Raw genomic sequence first — 24,774 nt, 5'->3', positions numbered from 1 at the left:
GCGGCCCGGCAAACCTGAGCAGCAGAAGCCTGATGACGCACCGCCCAGGAAGCCCCAACTGCCCTAGTCGAATGAGCAGTCAACCTGGAAGGTGGAGCACGGCCCCTTGCGACATAGGCTTTCTTGACAGCCGATCGAACCCAGAGAGAGATGGTGGCCTTAGAGGCAGGCAAACCCCTGCGAGGGCCCGGGCGGAGGAACGTCAGGAAGAACCGACCGGGTGGAAGGTCGGTGAATTCGATTCTGTATCCAGAGGAGACCACCTCGAGAACCCAAGCGTCTTCTATACTTGCCTGCCAGACATCCCGAAAGGCGAGCAGGCGACCTCCCACCTTGACGGAGTTAGAGTCATGCGGAAGGAGGCTTAGTGGACTGGGGGCGAGCAGGTTTGGGCTTGGCATGCCAAGATGGCTTGGACTTAAAGGAAGGCCTGGAGGACTTCTTATCAGATCGGGTGGGAGGGGCCCGAAAGGACTGCACCCGGGAGGACGACCCAGGGAAGCGACGGCGGCGAGGCTGATTCTGGGGAAGAAGAGAACTCTTACCTCCAGTGGCCTCCGAAATGAGCTCCTCCAAGCGCTTCCCAAAAAGCTTTCCACCAAGAAAGGGAAGAGAAATCAGAGCTTTCTTGGAGGCGGAGTCCGCCGCCCAAGAATGAAGCCAGATGGTGCGGCGGATAGCCACAGAGTTGGCGGCCGCACGGCCGGAGCGGCGGGCCGATTCCATAGAGGCATCACAAAGAAACTTGGAAGCCTGATAAATTTGAGAGGCAAGCACTGCCAAATCCCCCTGGTCAGTCTGCAGGTAAATCACGGAGAAGCTGCTTCGCCCAGATGACGCATGCCTTGGCCACCCAGGAGGCGGCAAACGCGGGGCGGATGGCGGCGCCCGCCGCAATGAAAACAGACTTGGCCAAGGAGTCGACCCGTTTGTCAGCGGGATCCGACAAGGAAGCCGCATCAGCCAGGGGAAGCGTAGTAGCCTTCGCCAGGCGAGCAACCTGAGGGTCCACCAGAGGGGGAACCGTCCAGAGATTGACAGAGTCCTCTAAGAAGGGGTAAGGGAGATCGGAGGCCTTGGTAAGATGGAGGCGCTGATCAGGGTGACGCCACTCCTTAGCGAGGAGCGCGTCCAGATCCTCGTGATTCGGGAAGACCACCGTGGACAGTTTAGAACGGCGGAAGCACACTGACTCCAGGGAGGAGGAAGAAGGAACGTCCTGCACATGGAGCGCGTCCCGAACGGCCTTGATGAGATCCTGTATGGCTGCCGACATCGCCGAGCACCGCTCAGAATCTGAAGCGGAGGAGTCCCCAGGAGTTGCGGAAGCGGCTGAAGAAATTTCGCCCGACTCAGACCTGACCGGGGAGTGATCCGGGGTAGCTGAGGAGGAGTGGGACCCAGCCGAGACCGTACGTGGTCGCTTGCGTGACCGCGTGCGAAAACGGGAATAGAGGCGGCCGCAATCTGGGCAGGAAGACTGTCCAGGGACTGCGCCAGGGACTGGGAGAGGCTGGCAAGGCTATCTATGGCCTGGGACAGAGTAGCAGCCCATTCCGGGAGGACCGACAAAGGGGGGGCCGCAGGGGCGGACTGGGCGGGCCTGGGGTTGAGGCACTGCACACAGAGGGAAGTAGGTTGGCTGCATGGGAACTTCCTATTACACACAGAGCAGGCGTAATGAGTGGAAATAGCGGCGGAGGGAGTGGGGGCCTGACCAGAGGGAGACATGAGGGCGGATGGTGGAGCCTGAAAAGAAAAGTCAGCCAGAAAAGGCTGCCTACCGCTACCAATGGTGCTGTGTCCCAGGAAGCCGATCGCAGGAGAGAGCAAGATGGCGACGAGTAGAGCAGCCCGCGCTGGCGCTGGATTGGGCGAGATAAGGACCTCCCAGAGCGCCACCCACAGAGGGGAGGGTCGCAGGAGAAGAAGCCCGGGAAGCCTGGGAGGCAGAGACGGAGCTCCGCCACATGTAACCGCGGCCTAGGCCGAAGCAAAGCCGGGGCCTGTAGTGAAAAAAAACGCTGCCGGAGGCGGGCGACCGCGACTGCTCCGGCAGTAGAGGATGGGACACAGCGCCATGGGAGAAGGAGGTAGGGGAAGGCCGAAATCGGCTGTCTTAAAGGGGCAGGCTCCATAAAAAAAAAAGGTGCGCCCCCCAATGCAGGGATCCCTGATCCAGGAGAGGGGACACGGAGAGATGACCCCCAGAGAGTGAGCCCCCGAATTACAGAGGCTCCAGGAAGACCCCCAGAACATGATAGCCAAGGAAAGGGCCAGGTCACAACAGGCTGTCAGGAAAGACACCTAACGGGGAAAAGGGAGCAGGGGAGCGCCATACTCTCCTTCCGATTGTTTTCAGGCGCAGCATAACCACCCCTTCGGCGGACTCAACACGGGAGCCGTGGGTCCGCCGGAAATCCACTGCGGAAGCAGGTCACGTGGGGACTGGGTGGCCGCCGGGTACCTGAGTACGCGCCCGCAGGGGGGGCAACTAAGGTGCAGCACGATGGAGCCACCCCTGCCACCTGTAGAGAAAAAGAGAAAAAATAAAATTAGCAGGATGACCTGCGAAAAAAGATTCAGGTCTGCCTCCTACGGACACTAGAACTAGAGTTCTTTTGGCTCTGGCAGAAGGGGTATAGCCCACCTGGGTGGAGCCAACACTTTTTTTTTTTTTTGTTTCTAGTGGCAGCTGGGCATATACCCATGGTGCTGTGTCCTCCCAATGCCATGCACGAATAATATAGATATAATAGATATAATATATATAATCTTTCTCTCGTGCTTTCCTGAAAATAAGACATGCCCATAAAATAAGCCGTAGCAGGATTTCTAATAATTTGCGCAATATAAGACCTACCACGAAAATAAGCCATAGTAATGGGCATGGCTATGTACCGGAGCGGTAAAGATGATGCAGGCAGCCCTTCTCATCTGCCCCATCGTGACAGCTGCATCTGTAAGTGACCGGAGAGGTGCGGTCAGCCCCATCAACACGGTTGGCTCCCCCCGTCAGGTCCTGGTCCAGGGAGACATAGAAAGTGAAAGTAAGTCTCCTCTGCATCAGTGTGCAGGTTGGACCCAGTTCTCACTGGATCCCTGATAAATAAGCCAGCCCTTACACATCAGGTTTGCTGGCCTATCTCTGCCCTGAGTATCTGTACCCCCAGACAAGATGAGTGCAAAAAGAAAGTTATTCTGTTGAGTACAAAGGAATTGTGGAGGACTCCCAGGGCACGAATCTTACGGCTTTCTGCAAAGAGAAGTAGTTGGACATCCGAATGGTCCAAAAATGGCGGGCAGAATACGATAACCTCAGTCTACAGGTGGACAGAGGAAATGCAAAGAAGCACAAGTGTGGTTCAGGTCGGCAACCTTTTAGTTCCTGAGCTGGAAGACATAATCGGTGGATGGATTGCTGACAGGAGAGCAAAGGCTTTGGTTGTGCGCAGGGCTGATATTCAAGCATTTGCCCTTGCAATGGCACACAATTTGAAATATTTCCAGAATTCAAAGCATCACAACGCTGGCTGGATGGCTTCCTTTAGCGATAAGAATTGTCTCCGAAAATCAACAGCACTGTTTAAGTTGGAAGATGCTGAAGTTAAGTGAGCAGTTGCATTCAAGTCCTTTGGCATCGACTTTTCTAAATACCAACTTTGCAATGTGATTGCTATAGATGAAACTGCAGCGTTAATGGGTCAAGGAGCCCAAACGACAATTGAACACAGGGGTGCCTCCTCAATCTACGTTCCCTCCACTGGTCACGAAAGTTCATGTTTTACCTGTATTTTGGCAATTTGGATGGAAAGAAAACCACACCTCTTATCACTAAGAAAGATGAGATTGAACGTGTTTCCAGCATTTATGTTCTTGAAACCAAAAAAAGCCTGGCGCGCACACAAGCAGTTATAAGGAAGCGGATGGATTTAATGCTGCCACTTGTTTTGCGAGGTGGCCAAAGAGGTCTGCTAGTCTGGGGTGCAGCCAGCAAAGAGGTCTGCTAGTCTGGGGTGCAGCCAGCAAAGAGGTCTGCTAGTCTGGGGTGCAGCCAGCAAAGAGGTCTGCTAGTCTGGGGTGCAGCCAGCAAAGAGGTCTGCTAGTCTGGGGTGCAGCCAGCAAAGAGGTCTGCTAGTCTGGGGTGCAGCCAGCAAAGAGGTCTGCTAGTCTGGGGTGCAGCCAGCAAAGAGGTCTGCTAGTCTGGGGTGCAGCCAGCAAAGAGGTCTGCTAGTCTGGGGTGCAGCCAGCAAAGAGGTCTGCTAGTCTGGGGTGCAGCCAGCAAAGAGGTCTGCTAGTCTGGGGTGCAGCCAGCAAAGAGGTCTGCTAGTCTGGGGTGCAGCCAGCAAAGAGGTCTGCTAGTCTGGGGTGCAGCCAGCAAAGAGGTCTGCTAGTCTGGGGTGCAGCCAGCAAAGAGGTCTGCTAGTCTGGGGTGCAGCCGCCAAAGAGGTCTGCTAGTCTGGGGTGCAGCCGCCAAAGAGGTCTGCTAGTCTGGGGTGCAGCCGCCAAAGAGGTCTGCTAGTCTGGGTGCAGCCGCCAAGAGGTCTGCTAGTCTGGGGTGCAGCGCCAAAGAGGTCTGCTAGTCTGGGGTGCAGCCGCCAAAGAGGTCTGCTAGTCTGGGGTGCAGCCGCCAAAGAGGTCTGCTAGTCTGGGGTGCAGCCGCCAAAGAGGTCTGCTAGTCTGGGGTGCAGCCGCCAAAGAGGTCTGCTAGTCTGGGGTGCAGCCGCCAAAGAGGTCTGCTAGTCTGGGGTGCAGCCGCCAAAGAGGTCTGCTAGTCTGGGGTGCAGCCGCCAAAGAGGTCTGCTAGTCTGGGGTGCAGCCGCCAAAGAGGTCTGCTAGTCTGGGGTGCAGCCGCCAAAGAGGTCTGCTAGTCTGGGGTGCAGCCGCCAAAGAGGTCTGCTAGTCTGGGGTGCAGCCGCCAAAGAGGTCTGCTAGTCTGGGGTGCAGCCGCCAAAGAGGTCTGCTAGTCTGGGGTGCAGCCGCCAAAGAGGTCTGCTAGTCTGGGGTGCAGCCGCCAAAGAGGTCTGCTAGTCTGGGGTGCAGCCGCCAAAGAGGTCTGCTAGTCTGGGTGCAGCCGCCAAAGAGGTCTGCTAGTCTGGGGTGCAGCCGCCAAAGAGGTCTGCTAGTCTGGGGTGCAGCCGCCAAAGAGGTCTGCTAGTCTGGGGTGCAGCCGCCAAAGAGGTCTGCTAGTCTGGGGTGCAGCCGCCAAAGAGGTCTGCTAGTCTGGGGTGCAGCCGCCAAAGAGGTCTGCTAGTCTGGGGTGCAGCCGCCAAAGAGGTCTGCTAGTCTGGGGTGCAGCCGCCAAAGAGGTCTGCTAGTCTGGGGTGCAGCCGCCAAAGAGGTCTGCTAGTCTGGGGTGCAGCCGCCAAAGAGGTCTGCTAGTCTGGGGTGCAGCCGCCAAAGAGGTCTGCTAGTCTGGGGTGCAGCCGCCAAAGAGGTCTGCTAGTCTGGGGTGCAGCCGCCAAAGAGGTCTGCTAGTCTGGGGTGCAGCCGCCAAAGAGGTCTGCTAGTCTGGGGTGCAGCCGCCAAAGAGGTCTGCTAGTCTGGGGTGCAGCCGCCAAAGAGGTCTGCTAGTCTGGGGTGCAGCCGCCAAAGAGGTCTGCTAGTCTGGGGTGCAGCCGCCAAAGAGGTCTGCTAGTCTGGGGTGCAGCCGCCAAAGAGGTCTGCTAGTCTGGGGTGCAGCCGCCAAAGAGGTCTGCTAGTCTGGGGTGCAGCCGCCAAAGAGGTCTGCTAGTCTGGGGTGCAGCCGCCAAAGAGGTCTGCTATGGCGCCAAAGAGGTCTGCTAGTCTGGGTGCAGCCGCCAAAGAGGTCTGCTAGTCTGGGGTGCAGCCGCCAAAGAGGTCTGCTAGTCTGGGGTGCAGCCGCCAAAGAGGTCTGCTAGTCTGGGGTGCAGCCGCCAAAGAGGTCTGCTAGTCTGGGGTGCAGCCGCCAAAGAGGTCTGCTAGTCTGGGGTGCAGCCGCCAAAGAGGTCTGCTAGTCTGGGATGCAGCCAGCCAAAGAGGTCTGCTAGTCTGGGATGCAGCTGCCTATCTGCAGACTCTTGATATTGCAGTAAACAAGCCATTCAAAGACCATTTGCGTATGGAAATTAACGACTACATTGAAAGTAGAATGACAAGAAGTCAGCGTGGAAACTTTGTGAAACCTAGCCTGCAAGAGGTTGTGATTTGGGTGAAGAATTCATGTGATAGAATCGCTGACCGTGTTGTTGCCAATGCACTCCGAGCAGGTTACCTGGATAAGAGCTGCTCATTTCATGAGAGCTCCGTTGCTCGACATGAAAGATTGGGGCCAATGGTTCTAAAGGAAATGGAGTCGCGAGAAATTCAGGATGGAATTCTGGGTTTGGAGAGTTATTGGTTCCTTCCACTTGTCAATAATACTTCTCACAGTTGATGGCGCAATATCAAAGAGGGAAGACATTTAAAGAATGAACTCTTTACAGTGCCACGCAGGATCGTTGAGCCATTTTCTCACAGATGTTTGAACAGGCAGACGGCATGGTGACAGGCTTCTCATAGATTGTAAGCTCTTGTGAGCAGGGCCCTTTTAATTTTAACGGCCTTTAATTTTAAAATGTTTAATTTGTTGACTGTTTATCTGTATCTATACCCTGTGAATTGTAAAGTGCTGTGGAATATGTTGGTGTTATATAGATAAAGATTATAATATACACAGCGATCAGGAAGTACATTAGAATTTTCATTATTTCATTGCTTGGACGAGCAAGAAACGACCTGACATTTAGAAGTATAATGCTCGCTTATCTTAGCGGTTCTCAAAAAAAAGCTAGATGTTGGACTCTTATCCGAAGCGAACAACGTTCTTCACGTCACAGGACGAATTGAGCCAAGGGGAAAGTTCTGCCAAGCCCATGCCAGCAATAGAAAAGACAACACATGGAATCGGGGGAAGCTACAGAATCTGTTGCTTTGCTGAGCACATATTTACCCATGGAAACTGTATTACTAAAAGTTTATCCGATGACCCAGCATCATGATGCTCAAAGTAGTGAGTTAGTAAAAGAGGACCCAAGCAAATTCTAAATATGGTATTCCTACAGGATAAGTCAAAAATTCCAAGACCATTTATGACTGAAAATGATTTTAAGTGGGCACTGGAGACAAAGTTTGACACACTTGGCTGATGTATTCTTTGCAGGTAGATAAAATATTTAGTTTTTGCTGTGCGCGATTTGGAAAATGGTACATTGCAATCTCCAAAGACGGATTTAACAAATGGAAGCATATCCATAGTCATCTGAAGAAACGCTAACATTCAGCTTCACATGAGCAGCTGCATGCAAGACTGGCATAACTCAAAAAGGGATATTTGTGAGCAAAAAACATGACAGTGCCAACATGCAGCAATTTGAAATAGAAAAAACATACTGGTGATCTATCTTCAGCAGAGCGATCCACGTTATCGGCTATTTAGCTGAACGCCACTTGGCTTTAGGTGGTAGTACAGATAAATTGTACCATCCTAGTAATGGAAGTTTTCTTGGTCAAGTGGAATTTCTTGCAAGATATGACCCAACAATGAATGAGCATGTGAGACAAAAATACAAAAGAAAAAAAATCAAAGATCACTACCCGAGTAAGGACATTCAAAATGAGCTAATGAACTAGATGGGCAAAAAAAATATTCCAAGTGGTTGCACGCCGGACATGAGTCGCGTTGAACTGTCAGTTACAATTCACATTGTCAGCTGTGAACGGTCGGTCGGTGCATCAGTGTCTGAATACTTTGCAGGTTTCCTTGCACTTGGAGAAGCATTGTGCAATGTGTTCTTGCAACACGTACACAATCGGCATACATGACTGCAGAGGCCAGAGTTACGATAATGGCTGTAATATGAAAGGCAAGAAACCAGGTGTGAAATCCAGAATTTTGTCCATTTAATGAGAGCATTGTACGTGCCCTGCAGTAGCCACTCTTTGATCCTGGTCACTGTTGACACCGCTAAATCTGTCCTCTGTCACGTTCTTTGGAGTTTTACAGCACATTTATGTGCTCTTCAGTTCATCGACACAGCGGTGGGCAATTTTAAAGAAAAACATTACCAACTTAACCTTAAAACTACTCGCTGGATATGCCGCATTGACAGGTCATCTATGCCGCATCAAGAAACGATGATGTTAAAGCTGCAGAAGCCAAAAGCCTCTCGGGTGAAATGTCACCAGGCCAGTTTATTTGCATTGTTGTCTGGTCTAATGTGTTATACCATATTAATTGTGCAAACTATTTCAGAATCCAAATGTTGGCATTGACATTCTGAAGAGAAATTAGGTCGGTGCTCCATTTTCTGCAGGACTACAGGGAAGATGGATTTGAATCGGCCTATGCCATGGCAAAGTACATAGCTAGTGAAGCGGATATAGAATTTCCATTGCCCATTAGAAGAAAAAAAACAAAGCAAAGAATGTTCGATTATCAACAAAGAGATAAAGAAAACAGCAGTTGCCGGAACTGCCTGCCGGATCCAGAAATCCATACACAAACGGATAGCATTTGTTTCTGGATACGTGTGACAAATGCATTGCAATACTGGATCTGTCATCTGGAAAAACAGATCCGGTATTTTATTTATTGTTCACATTTTTAAAGGTCTGCGCGTGTGCAGACCTGGAAACCTGATCCGTTTTTCCGGAACACTTGGTACCAGATCCGGATCTTTAAGGTTTCATTCACACAGTCCCATGTATGTTCCAGTCCGCAAACAACGGATCCGCAAAATACAGACTCCTTCTGCGTGTATTCTTATTTTTCTCCCTCCCATCAGTAGAAAGAGCTACCCTTGTCCGCAATATGGTTAGGAATAAGAAATGTTGTTTTTTTAATTTACGGAACAGCCACACTGATCCACAAAAAATACAAATGTACATGGCCCCTTAGAAATGAATGGGTCGGTGTGCTAGCTGCAAAAAAACATGGCACGTGGGTGAAAAATATGGTTGTGTGCATGAGGGCAAAAAGTGGGATTGTGTCCATGAGAATTATTCCTGTTCATCATTTGCATCTTGTTTATTGCAGGAGCTTAAGGACAAGCTAAGTGAACTTAAGAAGGTGTGCAAGTCATTATTTTTCAAGGTTGAAGAGAGAAGAAAGTGGCCAGAAAAGTTGTCGGCTCTGGACAGTTTGCTGAATCACTCGTCTATTTTTCTGAAGTAAGTGAACTGGTGTGCGTTTAGTTATAATGGAGTGAGTACTATGATCACCACCTTATACACTGTAGCGGGACTGGTTTCCTGCTGAAAAGGACACTTGGCAGCATCCATATTTGCTTCCATGGATGTTGCTTAGACTGCAGCTCATTATGTCCCCTCAAATATCCCACATTAGGGTCCATTCACACGTCCATAAGTGTTTTGCGGATCCGCAAAATGCTGACATCGGCAATGTGCATTTCGCAATTTGCAGACCGCACATCGCTGGCACTATAATAGAAAATGCCTAATCTTTTCCGTAATTGAGGACAAGAATAGGGCATGTTCTAATTTTTTGTGGAAATGGAAGCACTGATGCGGACAGCACATTCCGGCCCCATTGCAAATGAATGGGTCTGCACCCGTTCCGCAAAATTGCGTAACGGATGCGGACCCATTTTGCGGATGTGTAAATAGACCCTTAGCTGGATTCCAGCCACTGTATATGCTACACTATACTCTGATACTGTGCACTAGAATGTAGGTGCTATTGGAACCCAATACGTTAAGTGGGGGGGGGGGGGGGGGCTTTTTTCCCTAAATGAATAGAGCAGCAGGTCAAGCATGCACGGCGCGGCTCTATCCCATCCAGTATGGGACTGCTGGAGACAGCTGAGTACAATATCCGTCTGTCTCAGACTTTGGAACGGTGGTGCACATGCTCGATCATCACTCCATTCCGACAGGGTGCACAGGGAATTTTGTTCTCATCATAGGTGGTGGTCCGACCTCTGAGGCCCTCACTGATCATGAGAACAGGTATCCCCTATCCATTAGATATGGAATAATTTGTTATAGAATGTAGCCATTATCTCCCAAGCGGTATATCACTGGTTCCTAAACGGACACGTCACTGCTGCACCCAGTCATTGGCACATGTGACCCCCTATACGTGTTGGAAGTTTACAAGTGCTAGATCGAAGAAGCTGGAACCAAGTGGCAGGGAGCAGTTAAGTATGGTCTGGTGGGTGGGATAGCTAAAATTTCTTGAAAAACTGGATAAGTCCCTATAAAGGAGTTTTTCCCCTCACGAGCGACATTTATCACCTATCAATGGGAATTGGTGTTAATGGGAACAGGTCACCATGAAATGTCATGAAAACGGCTTATTTGCATTAGCGTCACTTACAAACATTTTATGCAAGTTTTTGAACGCTCGTGTGACCATTTTTTTTGCGACACATTCAACACATGGGAGTGGCGGGGGCTGGGCCAGGGCCCGGACAAGTTTGCGAACATTTACGCCTGGAAACAGGTGTTAAGGTTGGCAAATAAATACTCCAGCCAGGGGCTAGTCTAGTTTTTCCGCCAGACGCAAGGACTGCTGAAGGTACGTCTAATTAATGATTAGGGGCATGCCCCGTTACAAGTTAAGAGTAAAACGCTGATGTGAAAAGTCAGTCTCTGTACACGACCCCTAATTGTCTGGTTTATCAGCGAATTTCCTGCTGACACTACATTTAAATGTCTGATCTCTGGGGTCTCCACAGTTGGACCTCCACAATTACTAGAAGCCCCCTGGGCGCATTGAGGAGGAGTTTGCTTGGAGTGGTGGTCAGACATGCTTCCTACCAGTATTTTTGGGACTGATGGTAACAGCCTCGTGCGTTCTACTTGGGTTTTTCATAGAATTATTTTGCTTTCTACCGTAATTTAACATTTGTCTTGTCTTCAGGAGTGCGAGGATGATCCCTGATGATGATCCTATATTTACAGAAATTGAGCTAAATACACTGGAAAAGCTCATTAATGACACCTGGGTAAGAAGAGTGACTCTTATTTGAGTAATTTCCTTTTGTGTCACCATAACCATTTTTATTTTTTTAGGCCAAGCTGTTTCTTTTAATGGTGCCATTTTGGGGTACATGACATCTCGATCCCTCTTTCTTTCTTTTTTCTTTTTCTTCTATATTCTTTATTTCCATTATCTGTTTCAGGTGGGATGAACAGTAGTCCCTAAGGACTGATGCTTGTACATAACCGATACATATTTGTCATAATGGTAGCCCATCTGTCTATTAGAGGAAATTGATCATGGACTGGGAACTTAGTGTCCCCCTGGAAAAAATACAAAGTGGCCCTGTTTTGTAGTGGGGTCTAAATTGATGGAAGGCAGGGCAGGCAATACCATATTGTGGCACCCAATATATCACCCCAACAGAGGCACAAACCACAGTCCATCTCAAAATTCTACCAGCAGCACAAAATACATACCCAAAAACTTCCACTGGCCGGCAATGAGGAGGGCCCAGGTTGGCCCCCTGGGCATCTGTCTACCGGGAACTTTCCCTGTAATGTCTATGGCCAACCCGCCCCTGATCACTGAGGATGACGTGGGATATGGTAGGCCCTGCAAAATTTTATGGTGTCGTCCTGAAAGTAGACATTGTTACGCCGATGTTAAATGATTAGCAAAGAAGTTATTATTGTATTAACTTGCTTTTTCTACAATTTGTACTCAGGTCTGGAAAAACGAAACTCTGGCAGAGCAAGCCAAGTTACCAGCCACCGAGAAACCAATCTTGTTGTCTAAAGATATTGAGCAAAAGCTAGCAGCTTTAGACAGGGAGATTCAGTACCTGCTAAACAAGGCAAAGTTTTCCAAACCCAAACCTAAGCCCAAGCCGAAAAGTAACACCACAAAATCGGACAACGGAGAGAAGAATACAACGGAGAGTGCTGAGAAAAAAAAAGAGGGCACGGAAGGTAAGCAGCAATTCTAACCATGTTCCCATGCTCTGGTAAGACTATTCTCCCCCCCCCCCCCCCTACCCTACACACCTTATTACAAGCTTAATGTGCATTAGCCTGTGCTCATAGTGGCACTAGGGTAACGTTCTAGGACACATGTGAACATACCCCAACTCTGAACTGTAAAGAATGTATAGATTTATATTTTATTTATCTGTTTTAAGCAGAGCCACCCAGTGAACCTGAGCCTGCAAAGGAGCCTCCAACGGAAGAGAAGGTTTTAGAATTGGAAGGTTCTGAAGCAGGTAATCCGGGCCATGCAGAGGAATTTTAATGCTCTGGTTACATAGTAAGATTGTGAGTATGTATCCATGAATCTGCAGGAAAATTTGAAGGGTTAATCTCGCAGCCAACATCTGTGCTCTTTGCACGCAGTTTGACACAAAATAAGATTATCTATTTCTCAAAATGATTGTCTGCAGAGATCCTCCCACCTCATACCAATGGCCTTTTCTTGGTTTACATAGATTGCTCTTGGACACGGCCACCGCCATACCTTCTTTTTGGTGACCCAGCCATGTGCTTACTGTATAGTCCCCATCTGCTCCTTTCCTTTCCTATTCTCTGGACCACTCACAGTACTGCACAATGTTCCTCTTCACAGCCAGGCATTCTGATAGAGGGGAGATTAAAGGGTTATTCCTATCTCATCCTTTCATGGCTGTGATGGGTATAACTTGGTTAAGCACCGGCCACCATACACTGGGTTACAAAAAGGGCTGAGCATTCTGTGCTCTACTGTTTCTAGAACTCCCACAGCAGTGAACCAGAACTAACTCTGGGAGCAACAGACCAGATTACTTACCTGTGAGGAGGGCTTGGGATGCCCCCCTATAGAGTCTATGGCCAGTCCGTCCCTGGTTGCAATATCAGACACAACCTATGGGCAGGTGCGGTTTTTCTAATGTGTTTCACATGTTAGTCTTAAAGAGGACCGGTCACCACTCCTCACATGCCCGTTTTAGCTTCATGCATTCCCCATGTAATATCCGTTCTGGAGCATCTATTCTTATGTCTCTATGTTGTGCCATTCCTGTATTTGCACTAGAAGTTATGAGTGAATTGCCAGCAGTCTGCAGTAAGGGTACAGAGGGGAGGTAACCAGTTTGGGGGGGGGGGGGGGTGTACCTGCCCACTCTTAAAAATGGCAGCACTGATTGGATAGAGTCAGTCTGTGCAGGTACCCCCCCCCCCCCCCAATTGGTTACCAGCCCTCTGTACCCTTACTGCAGACTGCTAACAATTCGTTCATAACTTTTCGTAGAAATAATAAAGGAATGGCAGAATATACAGACATTAGACTAGATGCTCCAGCACTGTTACATGGGGAATGCATGAAAATATTAAAACAGGCACATCAGGAGTGGTGAAAGGTCCTCTTTAAAGGGAATCTTGTCAGCTCATTTATGTCATACAAATTGCTTACAATACCTTTTTACAATATGCTCACAGTACTCCAAAAGGGACATTTGTTCCCCCTTTTCGAACTCAACTTTTAATCCTTGTCCATGTCATGTGTGAATTAGCGGCGTCAAGTAGGCCAGTATCCCCCCCCCCCCCCCCTCGAAGTCAAACTTTCCCTGCCCGACCCCACCTTTTGAACCTGGATTGATATCCCCTGGCACCTTAGATCCTGCACAGGCCCCATTCGGTTGCATTTTCTGAGCATGACCAGTGACTTTGGGTGTGCAGCCCTTGGCTTCAAGGCTTCATTGCATGTGTGCCACATGTTCCAGAGAAGAGCTCTCCTGCTGTGCAGGGAAGCCTTGAAGCCAGGGGCTGTACACCCAGTCACTAAGCACGCGCAGGAAATGTGACCAAATGGAGTCTGTGCAGGATCTAAGGGGGCCAGGGGATGATATTCCCTGAGCTAGGGAACATGCATCAGAATGCAGGAGGTGGCGGTAGGGCAGGGAAAGTGCTGGCCTCCTTGACTTGCAGCAGCTAACTTGCATACAATGGGAACAAGGATTATAGATTTTCTACAGGTTTACAAGTTTCAAAAAGGGAAAAAAGTCCCTTCTGGAGCTCTACAAGCATATTGCAAAGATACTGTGGGCAGTTTGTATCATGAGCTGACAGGGTCCCCTTTAGGATACATTCACACGGCAGTATGTATTTTGAGGTCCGCAAAACATGGATCTGCCAAAAATACGGTTAACTTCTGTGCTTTTTTTTTTTTTTTTATGGACCTGTTGTGCTGTCTGCATTATTTACAGACCCATTGAAATGAATGGGTCAGCTTCCAATCCACAAAAAATGCGGGTCGGATGCAGACCAAAAATACGCTGTTGTGCTTAAACTGCAATTCAAGTGAAATACTGCAAATTTAGGCCTCATGCACACGACTGTGGTGTGTTATGCGTCTGTGCGCATGCCGCAATTTGCGGAACGGCATGGACAGCCTTAAATATAAATTCCTGTTCTTGTCCGCAAAGCGTGGACAAGAATAGGACATGTATTTTTTTTTTTTTTGTGGAGCCACAGAACGGAGCAACGGATGCAGACAGCACACTGAGTGCTGTCAGCATCTTTTGCGGCCCCATTGAAGTGAATGGTTCTGCATCCAAGCCGGCAAAACGGGTGGCTCTGATGCGGACCCAAACAACGGCCGTGTGCATGAGGCCTTACTAAGAGGCGCACACATTTTTGGTGCGTCCTGCACTGTCCTAAAGACAAATGCAGTCTACACCTGCTATAATGCTCATTCTGTCAGAAACCTGCTGCCCGCTTGTCTTGGGGCAAGAGAAAAGTTACAAATGTGCGACTCCTTCTCGGGCTCGTCCAGATGGCAGGGCCGTGTGGAAATGTTTTGGTGTGGTTTTAATCCTCTGCGGTCACTTAATTCTAATAGTTCTTTCTCTCTCCATTTTTCTTTTGTTCTGCCATGTAGCAGATTCATCGACGCAGAAACCTTCAGAAGAGAAGCAGAAGACCGAGTTATAACCCTGTGTCACCTGCAATCCACGCTGGCACTTGTATTTATTGACATTACTTTTTTGTAATGGACCCCAATGGTTTCAGACAAACTGAACTCTATTTTTTTTTTTTTTTTTTTTTTTTTTCAAGAAAACAAAAAGAAAACTGTTCTTCAGATGTATATTTCTGTCTTGTCAGAGCAATGTTAGAATTTTTGTTACCTTGTGTGTTTTGTCGTGTTTTATTTAACTCTGGGTGTACACAGGAAGAGACCGAATTCGTGCTGGAAGGCCATTTCAATTGCTCTAGCATTTTGGAGACAACATAGAAATCTACCGCTGACAGGCCTAATATTACTACGTGGAGCAGCTTTTTTTCCAGCATGAGAAAAATGCACACAAAAAAAAGCTTTGATGTAAAGAATATGTTTTGTGTGCTAAAACTTTCACTTCAGATGCTTAACTGTGACATGAAATCCTCGCCAATCGCAATAACTTTCTGATCGGCACTGCCTTTCTTCTTCGACTTTGGGTCTGAGCGCTAGGGCAGTGTCTAGTTGTCCCAAGGTCCCTTTTAGGTGAATTATTTAGGGAGTCGCTTTCAACTGGAAACATACATGCTCATCAGAAATTGAATAGCTATGACCGACTCTGGATCACAGCCGTGGAACCTGTGCGCTCTGATAATCGGTTTACTTGCGAACAAAGGGACTGCTATGCTGCTGGAAGTACCTGACCCCCTTACCTGGCCTTAAGGTGGATTCACTTTTTTTTTTTTTTTTTATAACCATTGCAGTTTTGTGAGCCAAAACTAGAGATGGATCCAGCAGAGAGGAGAACTAAAACTCCTTCCTTTTTTTATGTTTCTCATTCCTTTTGAGTTCTGTCTTGGCTTTGGCTCCAAATACTTCCTAAAAAAAAAAAAAATGCAATGGTGATTTCCCAAGGGCATGAAACCACCCATAGTCTGAATGCACTAAAGTAGGCGGCTTTTTTTGTGGGGAAAGTTGGCGCAAATTTGCTTCACCAAGAATGCTAATTTCAAATTAAATGCTTATGATGGACAATGGATCAGAGCTGTGAAGCTCTGATCATCTGTTTACTTGCAGAAAAAAGGGACTGCTTTGCTACTGGGAGTATCTGAACCCCCTTATTTTTTTTTATTTTTTCCTTTCAAGTCCCATTGAGTTTTAAAGGACATCTGTCAGCAGATTTGTACCTATGACCCGGCTGACCTATTACAGGTGCGTTTGGCAGCTGAAGGCATCTGTGTTGGTCCCATGTTCATACGTGCCCACATTGCTGAGAAACATGTTTTTATAATATGCAATTGAGACTCTAGGAGCAACAGGGGCGTTGCCATTACACCTAAAGGCTCAGCTCTCTCTAACTGCCATGCCCTCATATGTGCCTGCTCTCTACTTTGAGAGGACCAGGTGTGATGACTTTTTCACTGCCTGGACCTGTCAGTGGAGAGCGAATGGCAGTTGCAGAGAGAGCAGAGCCTCTAGGTGTAATGGTAACGCCCCCGTTGCTCCTAGAGTCTCATTTGCATATATTAAAACGTGTTTCTCAGTAGTGCGGGCACATATGAACACGGGACCAACACAGATGCCTTCAGCTGCCAAGTGCACCTGTAACAGGTCAGCCGGTGTCATAGGGACAAATCTGCTGACAGATGCCCTATAAATACCATTGCAGTTATTTTTTTATTTTTTTTTGCCTAAGCTAGAATTGGATCGAGCTGGGTGGATTCTTTTATATTTTCAACTCTTTTCAAGTTCAATCTTTTGTCTTTGGCTCAAAAAAAAAACAACTTTATAAAAAGCATCAAAAAATACAATGGCATTTTTCCAAGGGTATGAAACCACCCTTGTGGCTTGTTCACATGAACGTGCTGTATTTTGCAGTCCCCAAATTGCGGATCTGCAAAACACTGGTGCCTTCCGCAATTTGCGGAACGGACTGGCCCTTTTATAGAAATGCCTATTCTTGTCTGCAAAACTGACAAGAATAGGACATGACTCATCATTTTTGCAGGGCCACGGAACGGTGTGCTGTCTGCATCTTTTGTGGCCTCATTGAAGTGAATGGTTCTGAACCCGAGCCGCAAAAAAAAAAATGCAGCTCGGATGTGGAACCAAACCACGGTCCTGTGAATCAGTCCTTAGTCTGTATGCACTATAGTAGATTGCTGTTTTGTGGGCAAATATGCATCTAAAGTTCTGCCTGTTACTGGATCACTACAGCTGTTAAAGGGAATAAAACTCATAGTGACACTTGGTATTATTTGATCAGAGGTGAACCTTTTACTGTAAAGTGGTATTCTGCCTCATCTATCACATTCCTTTGGTCTTATCCCAACTTTTTAAACTCTGACTTGCCTGAAAATGAAGGTAGCTTAGCACTGGGTCTCAGAACTTTTATTTTTTTTTATTTACAGCAACACTCCTGTCCAGAACTGCAGCTTGCCCCTTAGAATGGTCCCCTGCACCAGTCGGGTGCCTAGGGCTGCTGTGAAGACTACACTAGTACTGCATCCCCTTCCTTTTCAGGGTCACGGGTCTTAAGAGTTTGATAAAGCTTTTTGAGCCCTGCTGTTGTGCAGGTGGAATTTATATGCCTATTAAGGAGGTGGCATAACAGCAATATAGACGCCTGCTTAGGTGAGAAGCACTTAGATTTTTGCATCTTCATCATCAAAATTCATTTTTTTTTTTTGGCTCTGTTCAGCAATATTCCACAAATTGGATGTTAGGGCTAATATGTATGTGTGCATTTTAAAAGTGAAATTAAATAAAACGAAATGCTCGTTTTTAGAACCTAAGATATCAACGCTCCCCTTCACTCTTTTTGGAGCTAAGTGTGTGTGGTGTGGTTTGTAGTGACTGATGTGTACTGGGCTACACTCGGCCTCCACGCATGAGCTTCAGTAACTTCTTCATGTAACCTGTCTGTCACGCCTGTGTAGCTCCCGCCTTAATCATTCAATCTGTGACTCTTGTGAAGTTCTGTACGTCATTTGGAGTTCCTGTGGATGACATTTTTGTCCCTTACCATAAGTAAGATAGTTACTTGGATGATCATTTTACCGCTTATAGGGAGTGGTGAGTATACTGGATTTGAAGGGAGAACCGCTGAAATGTAGAAAAGTGTATACAACTCTCCATCCATTTAAATAGAATTCTTGATAAGATCTCGGTTCCTGTTTTTGGTTACAGACTCATGTGGCAGGTTTGCTGGAGATTTGCCATAGTGGACAGTCTGCAGCGTGTCAGACTGGTATTCCACAGCAGCAAAGTCTGCATCAAATGGTGCGGAATTACTTGCAGAAATGCTGGGAGTTGCTGGCAAATTTTACCCTGTCCAGTGCAAAGGGTGGAATCCGAAGGCTATGTCCACACGTGACTGAATAGCTGTGCATTTGCTGTCCCAGATTTTCGAGCGGCAGATCTGCAGTGTTATACAGTACCAGCAAAGTGGGTGAGATTTTAAGAATTAACAAAGGCTGCAGCATACATTGGCCTGAGATGTGGATTTGAAATCTGCAGCAATCAATCATTAGCAGTCAATTTATGCTGCGGATTGTACCCTTTCCAATGAAGGTGAACGCTGCAGCATGTAATACAAGCGGTATTGCTGTAGTCTTGCTGTGGACTTTTCCAATGTGTTTTCAGGCATGTGTGGACATGGCCTCAAAGCCAAAATAGGTGAGCGTTGTGTAACTGGTCCAATAATGGTTATATGAAGAGGTCCAAAGTCCATTCAGATTTCTTTTGCTGATACAAAGTCCATATGAGCAAAAACATTGACTTGTTATAGCTGTAGAGTCTTGTGTGTTTTTTTTTTTTTTTTTCAGTTTTGTTTTTCTTATTAGGCCTTTAAGTTTTTAACTAATTCTGTTCCATAGTGCTTAGCTAGCCTTATGTTTGCACCACACTGTCCTTTTTTTTTTATGGTGGGTTCAGTATGCGGCTTGGTATTTACATGCTTTAGTGGTACAGTGCTGTTTAGTTCACATTTTCACTGCTAGGGGTAACTTGCCATTGCATTCACACAATGCATTAAAACGTCACTGGAAAAAAGGGGCAGCACTGCAAACCAGTTTACTGCAATTGAGGGGGGTTCATAGAAGCAATTCTTGTAAGTTTTCTGGAACTACTGCAGCTGTTTGAGGCCAATGAGTGACTAAAGAAAATCTTGTATTGCTATGCAGTTTTTGCTGTGGCTTTCAGCAGTTCTGCATTGGGCACGTCTGAATGTTCCCACAATTGCCAACGCAAAACTGCATTGTAATTGGAAGCTACTTATTGCAGTTCATCGGTTTTCCTCCTTGCTGACTGGAGTGTAGTCGGATTATATTGTACAATGGATTGTAAAGAGAGAAATGACTCCTGGCTGTTGAATAATGAAAACTATGTATGACCTTTTATAAAGCGACATGGAGCAGTGGGGAAGTTCTCTGACCACATGAATCGTCCAGAGTCCTCCTGTTCAATTGCGTCCAGTTCGTATTTTCATAACTGCGCTGTTTTATCATTTGCAGAAACTAGGAAACAAATAATAAAGTTCTTTATATTTCTGAAAGGGAGTCTTTGTGTTATTCAGAAGCCTCCTGACCCCTGGCTGCTTGATCCCACAATTGACCGTCATCACTAGGGATAAGCAAATCGACTTTGGATGAAACATCCGAAGTCGATTCGCATAATACTTCGTTTGAATACTGTACTGAGCGAGCACTCCGTACAGTATTGGAATGTATTGGCTCCTATGAGCCAAAGTTATTACTTTGCAAAGTCTCGCAAGACTTCGGGTAATAACTTAAAAAATAAATATTACTTTGGGTAATAACTTCATATATTTCTACTGTAAAAAAAAAAATATATAATTTCCTGAACTTCAGCTGATAGGAGCCAATACATTCTAAGGCTACTTTCACACTTGCGTTCAGAACGGATCCGTCTGCATTATATTGTAAAAAAAATTCTAAGTGTCAAAGTAGCCTCAGACGGATCCTTCCAGACTTTACATTGAAAGTCAATGGGGGACGGATCCGTTTGAAAATTGAGCCACAGTGTGTCATATTCAAACGGATCCGTCCCCATTGACTTACAATGTAAGTCTGGACGGATCAGTTTGCCTCCGCACGCCGCGTTCAGGTGTCCGCCTGCTGAGCGGAGGCTGAACGCTGCCAGACTGATGCATTCTGAGCGGATCCGTATCCACTCAGAATGCATTAGGGCTGGACGGAAGCGTTCGGGGCTGCTTGTGAGAGCCTTTGAACGGAACTCGCAAGCGGAGCCCCGAACGCTAGTGTGAAAGTAGCCTTATACTGTACAGAGCGCTCGTGCTGTACAGTATTCAAAGAAAGTATTATGCGAATCGACTAAGGATGTTTCATCCGAAGTCGATTCGCTCATCCCTGGTCATCACCTATCCAGACTTGGACTTTTAGTAAGTGATGGTCGGACACGCACCGTGCTGCTCCATTCACATTATGCCTCATCATGCCGTGTGCATGTTTTAAGCTGATGGGTTCCTGAGGAAGCCAAAGGGCATTTTTGTTCCCTTCAGTGCTGGACTGTAGACAACAAAACTGTGGGAGCTGCTTTTCTACTGGTGGTTTGTCCTGAGCCTCTTTGGTGACCCTCACGTAACCACTGCTCCCAACACCACCTAACAGCTCTGTCAGGACAGCGTAGATCAGGGATCAGCAACCTCCGGCACTCCAGCTGTTCAGAAACTACAACTGCCAGAATGCTTACTTCGCTTCTAGAAGTTAGAAGAGCAGCCAAGCTTGTTTGCATGCTGGGAGTTGTAGTTTCACAGCAGCTAGAGTGCCGAAGGTTGCTGATCCCTAGCGTAGATGGTGGGCAATTTGTCGAAATGACCATCCTCTCAGTCCAGCCCTCTCAAAGTCTGTCAACTGGGCAAAATGTCTTCAAGTGCATTGTACAGTCATGTCAAGTAGTCAACAATCTCTCACAAAGAGTTAGGCCCCTTTTTACACAAGCGAGTTTTCCATGTGGGTGCGATACGTGAAGTGAACGCATAGTACCCGCACTGAATCCTGACCCATTCATTTCACGTGAGCGTTGTTTATCACGCATAGTTTCTGCGTTGCGTGAAAATCTCAGCATGTTCTATATTCTGTGTTTTTCACACAGCCCCGGCCCCATAGAAGTGAATGGGGTTTCAGTGAAAAACACTGCATCCGTTTTTCACTAATGGATGCTAGATGTTGTTTCTAAGTCTTCGTTTTTTGTTACGTGCATGAAAAACGTATCAAAACTGATTGCACCTGCGTGGAAAAAAAAACAAACACTGAAAGCAATTGTAGACAAAACTGACTCAACTTGCTTTCTGAAAGGTGCGAGTTTCACTGAATGCATCCTGACACAATCCATATCGTTTGTGTGAAAGAGGCATTACACTACCCAAAAGTTGCCTCTGAGAGCCTTTTCATAGGGCAGTTAGGGAAGCACTTTTACTTCTTGTGGCAGGACTGAGGGGGAGTAAAAGAGCTTAATTCAATGCCACTGGGATAGGGGATAACTAATACATCTGCGGGGGTTCTACCGCTGGGACCCCCAATTTTGAGAACAAAATAACTGAGCTGCTCCTTTAATTTTTATGACAGTTAGAGATATCAGAGTGCTGCTAGCAACAGAACTCCCGTAGAAATTAATGGAGAGGCCGCAAGCATGTCCTAATGGCTGCTCCATGGGTCATAGCAGTCCTGAGGCTGGTACCAATTATGTCAGACTGCTGAGGTGAGGAGCTTTGTTGACTACCACAAGTCTGTGCACTTATTTCTAGTTACCGAAGCCACTAAACTATGTGATGCACCTCACCATTCTGCTCATGTGACAACCAAGGTGGACAAGTATGAATATTTTATCTTTAATGTGGTGAGCGGGATAGTGGAGTATGTATATGAGAGTATGTTCTAGGGGCAGAAGATAAACTTGAGCAGACCACAAGTATTCTGCCAGTTCAGAGGTTGCATTCAGTGTTTTTACGATAGTTGAAGAAATGAGTGGCTTCAGTTTGTTACAGTGGTGATGGAGTCAAATAGGCTGAAACTAGGCACATAGGGAAGGTGCAGTGTCTTCAGACTGTCTCTTTTTTTTTTTTTTTTTTTTAACGTTTTATGTGGTAGCCTTGTGCTAAAATAAAATATCACATTCTGCACTCAATACCCTATAATGAGAAAGTGTCTACCAGAGTGGGGCAAATACATGTAATGTTAAAAATGCAACTGATCCAAATGACCACTGGACCACCTACGACAAATGGCAGGTCGGAGAGACATAGGAAATATTATTCACCCCCCTTTCTTGCTCTATTTCAGCTCCCTATAACATGCTATTTGGCAGATAAGCAGCTTAGAATAATGCTTGGGAATCCAAGAGAGAGCCCACCGGAATCTGAGACCTTGGATCTGTCATATTCCTTACTGCTGTCTTCCTATAGAGAACTTCTCAGCCCTATATCACACACCCCAAGGCTAGGGCTACACGATGACACTGGTCGCGGCCAGGATCGCTGAGTAGCAGTGATCCCATAGAAATTAATGGGATCGGCACGGCAGTTGCAAGAAATCCAGCTGTGTTGGATTTCTTGCCACTGCCATGACGATCCCATTTATTTCTATGGGATCACTGCTACTGAGTGATCCTGGCCTTGACCAGTGTCGTTGTGTAGCCCTTGCCTAAAAGAGCATTGCCACCTGAGCGCCCTGCTTGTCGATGGGGGGGGGCGTGTATACTGCCATATATTCACCTCAGTATATGGCAATATGAGCAGTCCCCTATATAACTGGTATAGAGGGGGTACTTAAATGTAATCGTATGAGTAACTACACTATAGTTCAGTATACACAACATTATGTGTCAGCCATGTAGCTTGGGCAAGACAAAATGACAAGGATCGCTACCTGGAACGTTAAAGTGCTGAGGTCTCCCCAAAAGCGTATGATGATACTCGGACACCTCAGACGCTTAAAGATAGACATAGCTTTACTCCACGGTCCATTCAAAGAAAACGTGTCTATAGATGTGAACATTGCCCACTTCACTATTGGACTCGCGACACACCAAAAGAAAGGCAACGCACCTAAGGCTTTTTATATATTGTATATATATTTTATTTGCATAGCTTTACTCCAAGAGACCCATTTAGACAGGAAGGATTTCCATCGCATGCATAAATGGTGGGTGGGGTAGGTTCTGGGTTCTCTGCCAGCAGGCAATAAAGGAGGGGTGTTGCGGTTAGTTCATAGGCATCTGAAATGCCAGGTTATCTCCACGATGGAAGATAAAGAGAAAAGGTTGCTGCATGTCATACTGCAATTTCTGACAGAATCCCATAAAATTGTTGCAGGGGACATTAATACAGTTATGCACTATGAGGAGGATAGACGCAGTACAAAGGGGAGGTGTATAAAACCCTGACATAGACATAAGACCCTGAGTAAAGCGGTGGAGAAATTGGGACTATATGATGCCTGGCGCGTCAAACACCCGGAAGATAGGGAATACACCCATTTTTCCCTTGTACACGATTCCTGGTCCCGCTTGGATTACCTTTTGGTTTCCGAATCGGTACTACATAGAACTCGAGGTGTAGATATAGGTGAGCTGGTAATATCTGACCACTCCCCTGTGGTTATGGATCTAGCAGGTAGTATCCCAAGGGGGACGGATTTCTTGTGGAGATTCCCATCGGACCTGGCCTCTAATGAAAAATTTACAGAAATGTTGAAGCACTGGTGGATGGAATATTGGGAGACGAACTCGAGCTCAGGAGATATGTAGTTGGTATGAAGGGTAGGAAAGGCAGTCCTTAGGGGTAACATTCTAGCCTACGTAAATAGACTCAGGAAGACTACAATACAGAAACTGAAAATATTGTCCTCCGCATTAAGGAATTCTTACACCGCCCACTTAAGGAAGCCCTCGGAAGCCACTAAGAGGGTTTGGCAGGAAAAGAAGCTAGAATATGAACGCTGGTTGAGGCAAAAAGAGGAGCTAGAGGGTAGAAGACGTGAAGCGAAATATTTCAAATACGGTAACAAGTCAGGACTACGCCCGTCCACGCATATAACTGGTTTAAAAAAATTATATGGGGATCTTATGCCACCAACCACGCGAGATATTAGATATATTAAGTACATTTTTATAAAACCCTTTATTCCAGGGATGAGTACGAAGCTATGCCTGAGATGTCTGAAAACTTTGAACTTGCCGAGGGTAACGCAGGAGGATCTGCTAGCATTGAACCGACCTGTCACAGAGGAAGAGGTCCTGGGGGTAATCAAGGGTTCGAGCGATGGGAAGGCCCCAGGTCCTGACATCTATACCAATGAATTTTATAAAGTCATGGCCCCGAATGTGGTCAAAGTACTCACACAACTATATAATGAGATATTACAAGGACAGCCGATACCTACTGATATGAATACAGCCTATATAAAGGTCTTGGGTAAAGATAGCACGCTGGCATCGTCATATCGTCCCATCTCTCTTATAGATAATGATCTAAAATACCTCTCAAAATTGTTAGCAGATAGGCTGGCAAATTTTCTACCAAAGCTTATCTCTCCCCACCAAGTAGGGTTCGTACAGGGTAGGTCAGCTGTGTATAACATCAGGACAGTAATGGCGTTATTAGATGACATTAGGACCAACCCACGACTTCACCCATCTCCAGCTCTACTAGCCATTGATGCCGAAAAGGCATTTGACAATGTGAGCTGGAGATGGCTGAATGAGGTGCTAGACGGCATGGGGTTCTCAGGAGAATTCCGTACATATATAACATCTTTATACAGTGCGCCGATGGCTAGGATCTCTATTCCGGGCTTCTTATCGGATCCCTTTCAGTTACAAAA

General features: G+C 46.9%; 1 protein-coding gene across 4 annotated transcripts in view; it reads left to right on the top strand.

Annotated features, from left to right (window-relative positions):
- Positions 1–16,099, top strand: part of HYOU1 (hypoxia up-regulated 1) — a 47,839-nt gene extending 31,740 nt beyond the window's left edge. For 2 of the 4 annotated variants that reach the window (XM_044291467.1, XM_044291466.1), the window contains exons 21-25: positions 9,038–9,171; positions 10,886–10,970; positions 11,673–11,916; positions 12,126–12,206; positions 14,855–16,099. In XM_044291467.1, coding sequence (XP_044147402.1) covers positions 9,038–9,171; positions 10,886–10,970; positions 11,673–11,916; positions 12,126–12,206; positions 14,855–14,907 — 597 coding nt within the window. In that variant the 3' untranslated portion in view covers positions 14,908–16,099. Of the gene's footprint in view, positions 1–9,037; positions 9,172–10,885; positions 10,971–11,672; positions 11,917–12,125; positions 12,259–14,854 lie in introns of all 4 variants that reach the window. The other 2 variants (XM_044291468.1, XM_044291469.1) reach the window with 2 other exon arrangements.
- Positions 16,100–24,774: the final 8,675 nt, after the last annotated feature.

Source organism: Bufo gargarizans, chromosome 4 (genome assembly GCF_014858855.1).
Source record: "Bufo gargarizans isolate SCDJY-AF-19 chromosome 4, ASM1485885v1, whole genome shotgun sequence".
Classification (NCBI taxonomy): Eukaryota; Metazoa; Chordata; class Amphibia; order Anura; family Bufonidae; genus Bufo; species Bufo gargarizans.
This window is presented reverse-complemented; position numbering and strand designations above follow the sequence as displayed.